General features: G+C 38.8%; 4 protein-coding genes across 4 annotated transcripts; 2 read left to right on the top strand and 2 right to left on the bottom strand.

Moving 5' to 3' along the window:
- Positions 1–439: 439 nt before the first annotated feature.
- Positions 440–3,709, top strand: PSE1 (importin PSE1; the record flags this gene model as incomplete). Its single annotated transcript, NM_001182819.1, has 1 exon — positions 440–3,709. The coding sequence occupies one exon, from the start codon at positions 440–442 to the stop codon at positions 3,707–3,709; it is 3,270 nt and encodes a 1,089-aa protein (NP_014039.1).
- Positions 3,710–3,978: 269 nt separating this feature from the next.
- On the bottom strand, positions 3,979–5,658 carry GAS1 (1,3-beta-glucanosyltransferase GAS1; the record flags this gene model as incomplete). The annotated part of the gene is made up of 1 exon (NM_001182818.1): positions 3,979–5,658. The coding sequence occupies one exon, from the start codon at positions 5,656–5,658 to the stop codon at positions 3,979–3,981; it is 1,680 nt and encodes a 559-aa protein (NP_014038.1).
- A 486-nt stretch (positions 5,659–6,144) lies between these two features.
- FKS3 (putative 1,3-beta-D-glucan synthase) lies at positions 6,145–11,502 on the bottom strand (the record flags this gene model as incomplete). Its single annotated transcript, NM_001182817.1, has 1 exon — positions 6,145–11,502. The coding sequence occupies one exon, from the start codon at positions 11,500–11,502 to the stop codon at positions 6,145–6,147; it is 5,358 nt and encodes a 1,785-aa protein (NP_014036.1).
- Positions 11,503–12,428: 926 nt separating this feature from the next.
- Positions 12,429–13,598, top strand: SCW10 (putative family 17 glucosidase; the record flags this gene model as incomplete). The annotated part of the gene is made up of 1 exon (NM_001182815.1): positions 12,429–13,598. One exon carries the CDS (start codon positions 12,429–12,431, stop codon positions 13,596–13,598), a length of 1,170 nt encoding a protein of 389 aa, NP_014035.1.
- Positions 13,599–13,973: the final 375 nt, after the last annotated feature.

The raw sequence follows: 13,973 nt of genomic DNA, 5'->3' as shown, positions 1-13,973 counted from the left end.
GCTTTATTTCTTCATCAAATATAATCTCAAAATATATGGATCATGAGTGTTGATAAATAATCCAATAGCCTATCATGGACTATCTGTTTGACATTCTAAAAAAAAAAATAAATTGTACGAACTGCAGTAAATCGGTATTATCATCATGACGCACGATATCAATTCTTTGCAGAAACTGAAAAATTTTTCATTTTCTACCCAGGAAAAAAAGAAAAATGAAATTCACTAAAAAAATGGGAATACTAATACCAGACGGTCCAATAATCACTATAGTATTATAGACAGCTATAACAGTGATCGAAGTTCGGCGCTCTTCAGATACCGAGTGGCTAATAGACTGAGTAGATCAAAGTGGCAGATAGCCCAAACAAAAGTAATTAGCTTGCAAGCCACTTTATCCTAACGACACGTGATTTCAACCGTAACTAGAGCCATCGCTATGTCTGCTTTACCGGAAGAAGTTAATAGAACATTACTTCAGATTGTCCAGGCGTTTGCTTCCCCTGACAATCAAATACGTTCTGTAGCTGAGAAGGCTCTTAGTGAAGAATGGATTACCGAAAACAATATTGAGTATCTTTTAACTTTTTTGGCTGAACAAGCCGCTTTCTCCCAAGATACAACAGTTGCAGCATTATCTGCTGTTCTGTTTAGAAAATTAGCATTAAAAGCTCCCCCTTCTTCGAAGCTTATGATTATGTCCAAAAATATCACACATATTAGGAAAGAAGTTCTTGCACAAATTCGTTCTTCATTGTTAAAAGGGTTTTTGTCGGAAAGAGCTGATTCAATTAGGCACAAACTATCTGATGCTATTGCTGAGTGTGTTCAAGACGACTTACCAGCATGGCCAGAATTACTACAAGCTTTAATAGAGTCTTTAAAAAGCGGTAACCCAAATTTTAGAGAATCCAGTTTTAGAATTTTGACGACTGTACCTTATTTAATTACCGCTGTTGACATCAACAGTATCTTACCAATTTTTCAATCAGGCTTTACTGATGCAAGTGATAATGTCAAAATTGCTGCAGTTACGGCTTTCGTGGGTTATTTTAAGCAACTACCAAAATCTGAGTGGTCCAAGTTAGGTATTTTATTACCAAGTCTTTTGAATAGTTTACCAAGATTTTTAGATGATGGTAAGGACGATGCCCTTGCATCAGTTTTTGAATCGTTAATTGAGTTGGTGGAATTGGCACCAAAACTATTCAAGGATATGTTTGACCAAATAATACAATTCACTGATATGGTTATAAAAAATAAGGATTTAGAACCTCCAGCAAGAACCACAGCACTCGAACTGCTAACCGTTTTCAGCGAGAACGCTCCCCAAATGTGTAAATCGAACCAGAATTACGGGCAAACTTTAGTGATGGTTACTTTAATCATGATGACGGAGGTATCCATAGATGATGATGATGCAGCAGAATGGATAGAATCTGACGATACCGATGATGAAGAGGAAGTTACATATGACCACGCTCGTCAAGCTCTTGATCGTGTTGCTTTAAAGCTGGGTGGTGAATATTTGGCTGCACCATTGTTCCAATATTTACAGCAAATGATCACATCAACCGAATGGAGAGAAAGATTCGCGGCCATGATGGCACTTTCCTCTGCAGCTGAGGGTTGTGCTGATGTTCTGATCGGCGAGATCCCAAAAATCCTGGATATGGTAATTCCCCTCATCAACGATCCTCATCCAAGAGTACAGTATGGATGTTGTAATGTTTTGGGTCAAATATCTACTGATTTTTCACCATTCATTCAAAGAACTGCACACGATAGAATTTTGCCGGCTTTAATATCTAAACTAACGTCAGAATGCACCTCAAGAGTTCAAACGCACGCCGCAGCGGCTCTGGTTAACTTTTCTGAATTCGCTTCGAAGGATATTCTTGAGCCTTACTTGGATAGTCTATTGACAAATTTATTAGTTTTATTACAAAGCAACAAACTTTACGTACAGGAACAGGCCCTAACAACCATTGCATTTATTGCTGAAGCTGCAAAGAATAAATTTATCAAGTATTACGATACTCTAATGCCATTATTATTAAATGTTTTGAAGGTTAACAATAAAGATAATAGTGTTTTGAAAGGTAAATGTATGGAATGTGCAACTCTGATTGGTTTTGCCGTTGGTAAGGAAAAATTTCATGAGCACTCTCAAGAGCTGATTTCTATATTGGTCGCTTTACAAAACTCAGATATCGATGAAGATGATGCGCTCAGATCATACTTAGAACAAAGTTGGAGCAGGATTTGCCGAATTCTGGGTGATGATTTTGTTCCGTTGTTACCGATTGTTATACCACCCCTGCTAATTACTGCCAAAGCAACGCAAGACGTCGGTTTAATTGAAGAAGAAGAAGCAGCAAATTTCCAACAATATCCAGATTGGGATGTTGTTCAAGTTCAGGGAAAACACATTGCTATTCACACATCCGTCCTTGACGATAAAGTATCAGCAATGGAGCTATTACAAAGCTATGCGACACTTTTAAGAGGCCAATTTGCTGTATATGTTAAAGAAGTAATGGAAGAAATAGCTCTACCATCGCTTGACTTTTACCTACATGACGGTGTTCGTGCTGCAGGAGCAACTTTAATTCCTATTCTATTATCTTGTTTACTTGCAGCCACCGGTACTCAAAACGAGGAATTGGTATTGTTGTGGCATAAAGCTTCGTCTAAACTAATCGGAGGCTTAATGTCAGAACCAATGCCAGAAATCACGCAAGTTTATCACAACTCGTTAGTGAATGGTATTAAAGTCATGGGTGACAATTGCTTAAGCGAAGACCAATTAGCGGCATTTACTAAGGGTGTCTCCGCCAACTTAACTGACACTTACGAAAGGATGCAGGATCGCCATGGTGATGGTGATGAATATAATGAAAATATTGATGAAGAGGAAGACTTTACTGACGAAGATCTTCTCGATGAAATCAACAAGTCTATCGCGGCCGTTTTGAAAACCACAAATGGTCATTATCTAAAGAATTTGGAGAATATATGGCCTATGATAAACACATTCCTTTTAGATAATGAACCAATTTTAGTCATTTTTGCATTAGTAGTGATTGGTGACTTGATTCAATATGGTGGCGAACAAACTGCTAGCATGAAGAACGCATTTATTCCAAAGGTTACCGAGTGCTTGATTTCTCCTGACGCTCGTATTCGCCAAGCTGCTTCTTATATAATCGGTGTTTGTGCCCAATACGCTCCATCTACATATGCTGACGTTTGCATACCGACTTTAGATACACTTGTTCAGATTGTCGATTTTCCAGGCTCCAAACTGGAAGAAAATCGTTCTTCAACAGAGAATGCCAGTGCAGCCATCGCCAAAATTCTTTATGCATACAATTCCAACATTCCTAACGTAGACACGTACACGGCTAATTGGTTCAAAACGTTACCAACAATAACTGACAAAGAAGCTGCCTCATTCAACTATCAATTTTTGAGTCAATTGATTGAAAATAATTCGCCAATTGTGTGTGCTCAATCTAATATCTCCGCTGTAGTTGATTCAGTCATACAAGCCTTGAATGAGAGAAGTTTGACCGAAAGGGAAGGCCAAACGGTGATAAGTTCAGTTAAAAAGTTGTTGGGATTTTTGCCTTCTAGTGATGCTATGGCAATTTTCAATAGATATCCAGCTGATATTATGGAGAAAGTACATAAATGGTTTGCATAAAGACGTTTAATAGAAAGAAGAACAATGTTAAGTAGTTCTATAAGGAATATTAAATGAATATTGTCTTTTTTGATGATTTAAAAACATATAATGTAACAATAGTGTTCTTTTTAATTTACCGGTGGTAATAGCGAATAGAATCTTATAAAACTTACATAGAAAAAAAATATATACTATACTTACAACTTTTCATTTTTTTCGTAAAAACTACCCCACAATGAAATAAGATACCATACCTTATCGAGTTATTATGTATGTGTCGAAGCTTTTTAAACCAAAGCAAAACCGACACCAGCGGCAATGGATAAGGAAATGATGGAGGTAAAGACCACTTGTGCTAAGTTAGCTTTAACGTTGGTGGCAGCATTCTTCTTGCTAGAAGATGAAGATGAAGCTGAAGAAGAAGAAGAAGAACTGGAAGAACCAGAAGAGCCGGAGTTAGACTTGGAAGAAGACCCCGAAGCGTTAGAAGAGGCAGTACTGGATTCAGTTCCGGAACCCAAATCAACACTACCTGATGCAGAGTTGGTACCCATACTACCAATCTCTTTCAAAGCGGAGGAGCAACTAGCTTGCGTGGTGGCAGTTTGTAGAGTGGCAGAACCGCTGAAGCTACAGTCAGATTTGCTACCACCACTCTTCTCGTAGTACAAATTCATAACGAAAGATAGCTGTTCCTTTGGTGTACAGAAAGAGTAAGCACCATACTTACCGGCGGTACCGTTTGCTGAAATACCGCTACAGTCGACTTCATTACAGATCCAGTTAAATAAGGTTTCGTAATCATCAGAATCAACGTCATCGGAAACAACACAACTATTGGCTGCATTCATACATGAACACAAGCCTCCGTTTGGAGTTGGTGGTAATTCTGTTGCAGCGGACCAGTACTTACCAGTAGCTGGACAAGCAACATCACTTGTTGTTGCACTGTAAGACTTTGTGTTGGCGGAAGTTGGTGATATTTTGTTGATTTCAGAAGAATAGTTGTTGAAGTCATCCAAAGTTTTAACATCATTACCATCGATGCTAACTAAACCGTATTTGTTAGTCTCTTCGAAGTACATGTATACGATACCACCAGACCAGACATCTGTCATATTAGAACCGTACAAGGCTTCAACCTCAGTAAATAGTCTTGGTGTTACTTCGTTACAACCGTATTCAGAGAAGAAAACAGGAATAGATAAGTTTTTGAATTCTGCAGTTCTATCAGCATAACCAGAAGTTTTGAAGTCAGATTTACCACACCATTCATACATATTAATACCGTAAAAATCAGCCTTAACATCATCATCACCACAAGCGAAATAATCAGTCATCTTAACTCTGGTATCTTCGTCATCATTGGAAGAGTAGCCAACTGGAATTTTTCTGTAGTTCTTGTCGCTGATGTATTGTCTGACGTCTCTAATAGCTGCCTTCACGAAAGCAGATGCATCTGTGTTGGTGTAATTGTTAGTAACTTCATTACCGGCGAAGAAACCCAAAACGTTGGTGTAATTAGCAAAAGTGTCAACAACGGTTTTGTAGCTGTTGAACAAGTCAACAGTCCAAGTTGGATCGTCTCTATTGATAGAGGTGGCTGGAGCTGCTAAATCAGCGATGACATAGATGTCAGCATCATTCAAAGCCTTCATACATTCGGAGTGATCTAGAGTGGTATTGATAGCGTAGACACGGATAACATTTGTGTTCAATTTTTTGAGGTATGGAATATCTCTGGAACAACTCTCATAATTGGCCAAAGGATCGTTGACAGTAGATCCGCTAGTTTCATTAGCGGTATCAGCCTGATAAGCAACACCTCTTATGTAGAACTGACTACCGTTGTTGGAGTAGAAAAACTTATTACCAACAACTTCAATCGCTGGAACATCGTCCGCAGTTGCGACGCCAGCAAAAAAAGCAGCAGCGGTTGCTAACTTTGAAAGGGATTTAAACAACATTGTTGAGATTTAGCTGTGTTTGTTGTTTTTGTTTTATCAGACTTTAAAAATAAAAACTGATTTTGAAATAGCTTAATAAAACGACACAACTATTTATGGATATCTAATTTGTTCGAGGAAAACAACCACGACTTTTCCTCTTAAATAAAAAAATCCGTGTCAACAGTAGTAGAGGGAAAAGTTTTTCAAACCTCGAGGATTATCGGGTATTTTACTAATAAACCGCGCAGGCTGTATGAGGAATACCAAAAGTAGAAATTTCTCATTATTTTCCCGACTTTTCTTTTTCCCATCTCCACGTTTGCGGCACGAAAACTCAGTGTAAAATAAGAAGCAAACAAAACGCGAGCCGCGAAAATATATCGAACTAAAAGTACGCAAAAGAATAGCCAGGGCTGGCCTGTGAATTCATAAAAAGTCTGAGCCGGCTATGATAGGCACCAGCTCGCTTTATCAGCTACTCAAAATAACTTTTTTTTTTTATCCCTATGCGACAGTCCTAAAGGTAGGTAAAGTTGGTGTTGTAGTCAGGATTGTCGATGGAGCATTTGGACCAGTATCGTTGTTGTTTTGGTTGTTAGGTTGGAAGATTCCTTCGAAAAGGGTGCCTTCCAGCAATTCTTGCGGACTAGATACGAAATCACCAGCAAAGAATGGCGCGATGAGCATAAAAAGGAGCACACCTAGCATCACAAAATATAGAGAGAAATATTTTGAAACTATCCTACTTCTTAATGCTCTCTGCTTTCGAGTCAAAATTCTTTTATGCGCGATAATACTTCTTGGATTCATCCAAAATAGCACCATTGTATGCCAGTAATCGATAAATGGTAACAATATTATGGGCGTTTGTATAAATAAGAGGAAGTGACCAAGAAAGAAATCTGCTGCAAAATAACTAGATTCCATAATCTTCACGAAGTATTCTCGTATGGGCTGTAAAATGATAGACCAGCCCATGCCCGTATTGTACCATTTACCATTCCACCATGCCAAATGTGCCTTATTGTTTTTATACTCCCTTGTCAAGAATATCGTCGTAAAGACCTTGAAAAGAATCAGATGCATATTGATGCACGTAATAAGCAGTATCAATGTACGGGTAAAGTTCCAACCTTGTAAGAACCACATCAGTTCGAAATCTAAAAGATAGACCAAAACCGAGAAAGTGTGTGCAATAAACGCAATCACGGCACCTGCGTCTTTACAACAATATGACAATCCAGGAACCACAAAAAGTGAAACCCAAAATAATAGAAAAAGCACTATTGAGTTAAGAAAGATTGGCAAAAAAGTTACGAGCAACAAACGGAAAACAGCGCTAGTTGGTGTTGAGTCAGAGACCCCTGTTTGTGCATTAATGAAAGAAAAAGCGGTGAAGTTGAAGAGGAACACACAGAAAGGTAGAAATAGTTCTGCAAAGAAGACGTTCCAAAACCTCGCTTTCTTTGAATCATGGCCTGAATCTTCGGAAATATCATCTACAGTTTTACTTTTATAGCCCGTAAATCTTGATCGAGAACTCTTGACAAAGTTTGCCCACGATTCTTTTTGATATTTCGTGTTACCTGAGAATAACCAGTGGATAAAGGTTTTATAATCAATGAAGAAATCCATGAATGCGAACTGATGTGGATTGAAAATAAAAGGTGCGAAGCACATCGAAATGACTGTAATCCAAAACCATAATAAGGCGGGTTGCCACATGGAAATAATCGCGAATAATAACATGAAGAACACTTGGAAACCAGAATATATCGATATATTAACAAATCTGGAATAGAGCGTAAAAAAATCGAGGCGTGTTATTGCAAACCCACGACCTGTAGATATGTACTTTGCTCCCCCAAAGGTCAAGTCCATCAATAGAGAATTCGAATAAACTTGGCAGACGAATACTTCAAATAATGGGGCCATTGAAAGAAGATGATGTAGGAACCTTGAAGCTGCTCTCCAAATACCCTTTTCCAAAACTTCTTGAATCAGCAAAGGGGCAAAGGCAATAAAGAAAACAATGAAGATTGATAGTACGAATATCGATACCCAATGCAATGCAGGCTGAATATTATAACAACCAACGGGTGTCTCAAGATTTGTAATTGGTGCATCCTTGTCGTAAAAGCAGGCTATAATTTCATGGTTCAACGCACCCAAGTTTAAAAGCAGAACGAAGAACAGTTGAACCGAAAAGGAAATAAAAAGATTATTCAGATGGAAACCAGGATGTGCATAAAAAAACGATAAAAATCTATCCATGGGAAGTTGTGTCCCCAAATAATAGTACTCCCTTGATAGTAGCTGTTCCCCCATACCTGCACCTATTTTAGTAGTGAAATTCAGGATGGACCCAAATCCCAAATCTCTACCCTTACCACATTGGTAGTAATCACTATGTTTTATCTTTCCACCACGGCAGATTGCGTTCATTCCAGCATATATATCCTCGTTTAAATGCAATCCTCTTTGTGCCTTAGACAGGCCACCACGAGTGGTCATAAAAATGCCATTGAGAAAATCGGGATGCCCATAGTGCAATTTACCACCAATTTCAGCCAACGTTCTAGCAAATAAGGTTCCAAAAGTCTGTTCTTTACCTGCAGCAATATCACCTAACACTCCAATATTTTCTGAAAAAATATACTCTCTTGAACCAACAATAGCGATGGGCGGTGGTTCTTCTTCATATTCAATGCCAGGAATGTATGGGATTGTGGGATTAAGCTCAAGCTCTTCGAACTCACTTAAAACAGACCGTATCTTTAGGCATTCCTCCAAATAATTATCTTGGTTTGCATCAATCACCTGAATATACTCACCACGATAAAATATAATAGAATGGTTCTGATTATCCGATTTTCCATCGCCAAGTATTGGATTGCCCGACAGGCGAATTTTGAATATTGGCTTCCTTAATCCACTTTCTTCGTCAAACTCAGCATAGCCATTAGTCAGGCACGAATAGTACGTTTTCTCAGATTCATTTTGCTCTAATTCTTCCAAAAGGTAAGATATAAACATATTTGGATAGGCTCTTAAAAGTAGTTCTGTTGCCTCCACTTCATCCTTATTAAATTTTGCATATCTCTGCATAGCAACAACCATCCTAAATTTCCTGCTAGCCATATTTTCTAAGTCATTCTCCAATGCTTCATTATTGCCACGATACAAGCTAACTAAAGAGGGGTTTTCAATTCGATACAGTAGCTTAATAGCTTTGGAATAGTTCATAAACCCTGAAAGGGTTCGGTACAAAGTCTGCGTCCGCAATGATGCCCAGATTCTTGTTCTCAGGGTGTACGATGGTTCTGATGAGTTGAAGCCAAAGTAAGAAAATGGCAAATCATTAATTTTCTCCTTAATAAGATCGTCTTCTGTGGGCAACTTCCGGGACTCAGTATGGTCAGAAAGCGGGCTAGACCTTGGATCGTACAGAGCATCCGGAATTTCCAATCTATCTTCATCATGACTGCTCTCTGCCTCTTTCAAAAAGCTCTTTTCCATGCTTAGTAGTTTGGTATCCTTAACAAAACATTCCCATTCTGTAGGGTGTAGATGCTTCAAATACTCAAGCACCGTGATTTTACTTTTAGGAGATTCTTCCCTGATAATTTCCTTCAAGCCCAACAGAATCTTTTCTGAATAATGGGGTACCAAAACGGTAAAAGTTGGCATACAATCCACTGGAACAGGTTCTGAAATGGGGGTCGCCAGGGATTGGGCAAAAAAGGATATCCTTCTTTTTGCCTCTGAATTTGATGGAAAAAATTCCATTGACTTGAACGTTGAATCATCTTGTGCAACGAAAAATGTAGGCGATTTCAGGGTTCTTGTGTCTCCCATTAAGGAGTCAACTTGCTGAAACAAGAGTCTTTGTAAATGTTCAATGGAGAGAAGATGTTCCCTATACATTGATATAACAATGGCATTCCAAACCTGCGATATCAGTATTTTTGCTTTAAATTTTACATCCATCTCTGAAGTAGCAAGGATTTTGGAATATATCCTTTTTGGCAATCGAGAGTATACATTCTTCCATGGCGTGAGAATTGAAGTACCAAGAGAAAATGACAGTACAATGGAAAAAATACAGTTGCAAATAATGTACCAAAGGTAAGTGTCGAGAAAAAACAGGCCCAAGTCAGAAAGCAGCATGAGAACTAATGTAATTTTGGCTTGCCATTTACATAGAATAGGACCCAACAAATATTCACCTTGACATCTGGACAAATCCATAATAGAGAGGACCCTGATGGGGTCCCTGAGGGACAAGGTCAAAAAAAAATAGGACTCAATATATTTCGCCAAATACACAAATACCCATAACCCATAAGAAAACCATTTGCTGCGTCCTGTCAGCTTAGGAAATGAAGCGGTAAAGGTTTGCGATGAGATGTACCTCCGATGTTTTTTGTCTTTATTCAAATATGGACGAAATAAGCCGCCCAAAGGTCTGACAGCAAAAAAAAAAGTGGTTAAAAATGCAATGATTAGTTGGACGATGGACACGATATACGCAGATTTTGAATGAACATCCCATTCGAAAAACCCCAGAACATACACGGAAGGTCCCAAATTGATTGCAAGACAAAAAAGTAAGCCAATCATTCTACTCGATAAATGCTGAGCGCCTGGCCATTCTCGAGGTACAAATCCCCACTCGAACACGGTGGCTAAAATTTGAACTAAACATGCAATTGTGCCTCCAAAGGCAATCACTGATAGTCTAACTTGGGGTGTAGGCTGGTTATTCAATAACTGTATATAATTCTTGGTGTACAAAGTGGGGGAATTAAATGTGGTGAAGAACCAAAACGGTGCAAAATGGATAATCCAGAATCTATTGAAATTGGTAAAACAATGCTTCCAACTTCTGGTTTCTCTATATGTCTTATAAAATACTTTAGACCATGCAACGTCTTTAAAGTAAAGATATCTCTCCTCCAATGGCTTGTCAACTAATCGTTCTCCATTGTTTAAAATAATACGTTCAAATCCTTCCGGGTACCAAAATAATTGATTGATGTCGTCGTAACCAATAATATTCTTGTGGTCTTTTTCTCTTCGTTTCCAGTTCCCCTTTGCGTCTTTTTTGTATACTTGGCCCCTTAGGAATTCGTATAAGGGAGTAATAACGTCATTTAAGTATGAATACTCAGGTGATTTCACCGTTTTTTCGCTACTTGACGTACTAATATCATAATCAAGTGCACATTTGAAAATAAAGCAAAGGCATTCTGGGGCGAATCTGACTTGATTGGCTTCACCCCAGCAAAGCAAATAAAGGGCCAGCTGTCTTATCATATTTTCGGGCGTCAATTTTTTCATTTTCAATTTCCATTTGTAGTCTGCACTTTTCAAGTTTGTCTGATCTTCCAATTGTTCTTGAGTCAGTGTGATCTTTGGATGGTTATTGATGAACTCTTGCTCCTTCTCATTCCATTGCTTAATTTGTTCCTTTATCGATACGCCTCTTTTCTTCGCCATTTTTACGTTTCTTTGGCGTGCCTTTCCATGTAGTCGCATGTTTTGAAACCCGATCTCTTCATCTAAATCGAGCTGAGCGGCAAAATACCATTTTCTATAATTTGCGTGTTCGCCTCCAATATATGAAACATGTAGCGATACTAAAGCATTTTGAGCACCTGTACGACTTGCCCTGGAGTCCAGCTGTCCCATTAAATGTTGATACATATTTTCCATAGAAGATTTCTGGAAGCCAAACTTATCCATGAGCTCCACAAAAATTTCTCTAATTTCCTGCATTGTTATTGGGACTTCATCGTCTTGGCACCAAGCAGGATACTCAACGTCAGTTAGCGAAAACTTGGGACTCATAAAATCCATATTCAACTCCTTAACTTTCCTTCTCAGTATGTTTTTCTTTTCCCAATATGCAGTTCCACAGCCCTTAATGATTAAGTTGTATAGTGGCAAATCCTAGAAGGCATAATTACTTTTGAAGGTTCTCGCCAAATAGCCGCTGACCATGTAAAACTCTTACCCGCATAATTTAACCATCATTGCCGCACTAGGCAAGATGGTCCGATCTTGATGGGCGAGAATGATTAGTTCAGAGACGTGCAACAGCCATATACGAAAGCTGTCTCGGCCTTCACTTATGCTGATACCAGGCACGGTAATAATTAAGAAAGAATGCCTCCCTCTTTCTTTTTCTCAGGCAAGACATCTAGATTTTCTTTTTATCTAAGCCCTCAATGACAAAAATATTTGTTCCTTACATATCCCCAGAGATCTTCGGTCTAGATTTCGCGAAAGACCGTTTGCAGTAATTTACCTTTTTCGGAAAAGTCCTCGAAGATTTCGGACGAAGTAAAACCTGAAGAGAAAAATGCCAAGACTTTTAATTGCGCGAAACAGCGGACAAAAAATTCGCGTTGAAACGTTTGAATATGGTAACAAACGTCGCACGCGTTTGAAAGTTATTCGTGTTTTCATGTGTACAGTAACTTCTCCATCGAGAGCCGTATCCATAAGCCTTCTTTTCCACGTTTGTTTCAAAACTGTAGTATTTATAATGGAGGGAAAGATGTCTGCGTGAAGTTTGTCTTACAGTGTATCTTTGAAGCGTGCATCATATTTTTCCCATTTTAAATTCATCTATTATATAGGCCCAAATAAAAGAGTTAAATACTATACTTTTGCAATATTGAGCTGAACATCCAACTGTCACGTCTCTCCTTTACTATTACTGTTCTTTTTTTCAAATTGTCAAAAGATAGTATTAACGCAAAAAAAGTCTTCATTCCATTATGCGTTTTTCAAATTTCCTAACTGTATCTGCATTATTAACCGGAGCTCTAGGAGCTCCTGCTGTTCGCCATAAACATGAAAAGCGTGACGTTGTTACTGCCACAGTCCATGCGCAGGTTACTGTTGTCGTTTCCGGTAACAGCGGCGAAACTATTGTTCCAGTGAACGAGAATGCTGTTGTAGCTACTACCAGCAGTACTGCAGTTGCTTCTCAAGCAACTACATCCACTTTAGAACCAACAACTTCCGCTAATGTCGTCACTTCTCAACAACAAACCAGCACTCTTCAATCTTCCGAGGCAGCATCTACGGTTGGTTCTTCGACTTCATCCTCACCCTCATCCTCATCCTCAACTTCATCTTCAGCTTCATCCTCCGCTTCATCTAGTATCTCAGCCTCCGGTGCTAAGGGTATTACTTACAGTCCTTACAATGATGATGGGTCCTGTAAATCTACTGCTCAAGTCGCCTCAGATTTAGAACAGTTGACTGGTTTTGACAACATCAGATTATATGGCGTTGACTGTAGTCAGGTTGAGAATGTCTTGCAAGCTAAAACTTCAAGCCAGAAATTATTCTTAGGCATATATTACGTTGACAAAATTCAAGACGCCGTTGATACTATTAAATCTGCAGTTGAGTCTTATGGCTCCTGGGATGATATTACCACTGTTTCTGTCGGTAACGAACTGGTCAATGGCGGTTCTGCCACTACGACGCAAGTCGGTGAATACGTTTCCACGGCCAAGTCAGCTTTAACCTCTGCTGGTTATACAGGCTCAGTCGTTTCCGTTGATACCTTCATTGCTGTTATAAATAACCCTGACCTGTGTAATTATTCTGACTATATGGCTGTCAACGCCCATGCATACTTCGATGAAAATACTGCGGCCCAAGATGCAGGACCATGGGTACTAGAACAAATCGAAAGGGTTTACACTGCTTGTGGTGGGAAAAAGGACGTCGTTATTACCGAAACTGGTTGGCCATCTAAGGGTGATACTTACGGCGAAGCTGTCCCATCTAAAGCAAACCAAGAAGCCGCCATTTCTTCTATCAAAAGCTCCTGCGGCTCTTCAGCTTACTTATTTACCGCCTTCAATGATCTATGGAAAGATGATGGGCAATACGGTGTTGAAAAATACTGGGGTATTCTATCAAGTGATTAAACCACTGAAACTTCATTTACTTTATGATCATTCTTTTTCCCTTTTTCTTAAAAAGCAGCCAAATATGGGGGAAATAAGCCCTTTCCCATATTTGCTCTCCTATTCTTATCACGTTATTGTTTACTTATGTGTTTTGTGTAAAGTATATATTCTATACTCATTTGTGAAAGATTTTTCAATTTGTCTTCCTTTTAGCTACGGGTCCTCGCTGCTCTATAGTTTGTGTTCTAACTTATATATATATATATATGCGGCATTACCTAAAAGCAAAATAAAACTGTAGAGCATTGCCTGTGTGGAAGTGATGGCGGCTGAGAGATTATCATAAAAAAACATAAAAAAAATGGAGAAAACATCAAAGCTAAACATAGTCGT

This window comes from Saccharomyces cerevisiae, chromosome XIII (assembly GCF_000146045.2).
Source record: "Saccharomyces cerevisiae S288C chromosome XIII, complete sequence".
Taxonomy (NCBI): Eukaryota; Fungi; Ascomycota; class Saccharomycetes; order Saccharomycetales; family Saccharomycetaceae; genus Saccharomyces; species Saccharomyces cerevisiae.
This window is presented reverse-complemented; position numbering and strand designations above follow the sequence as displayed.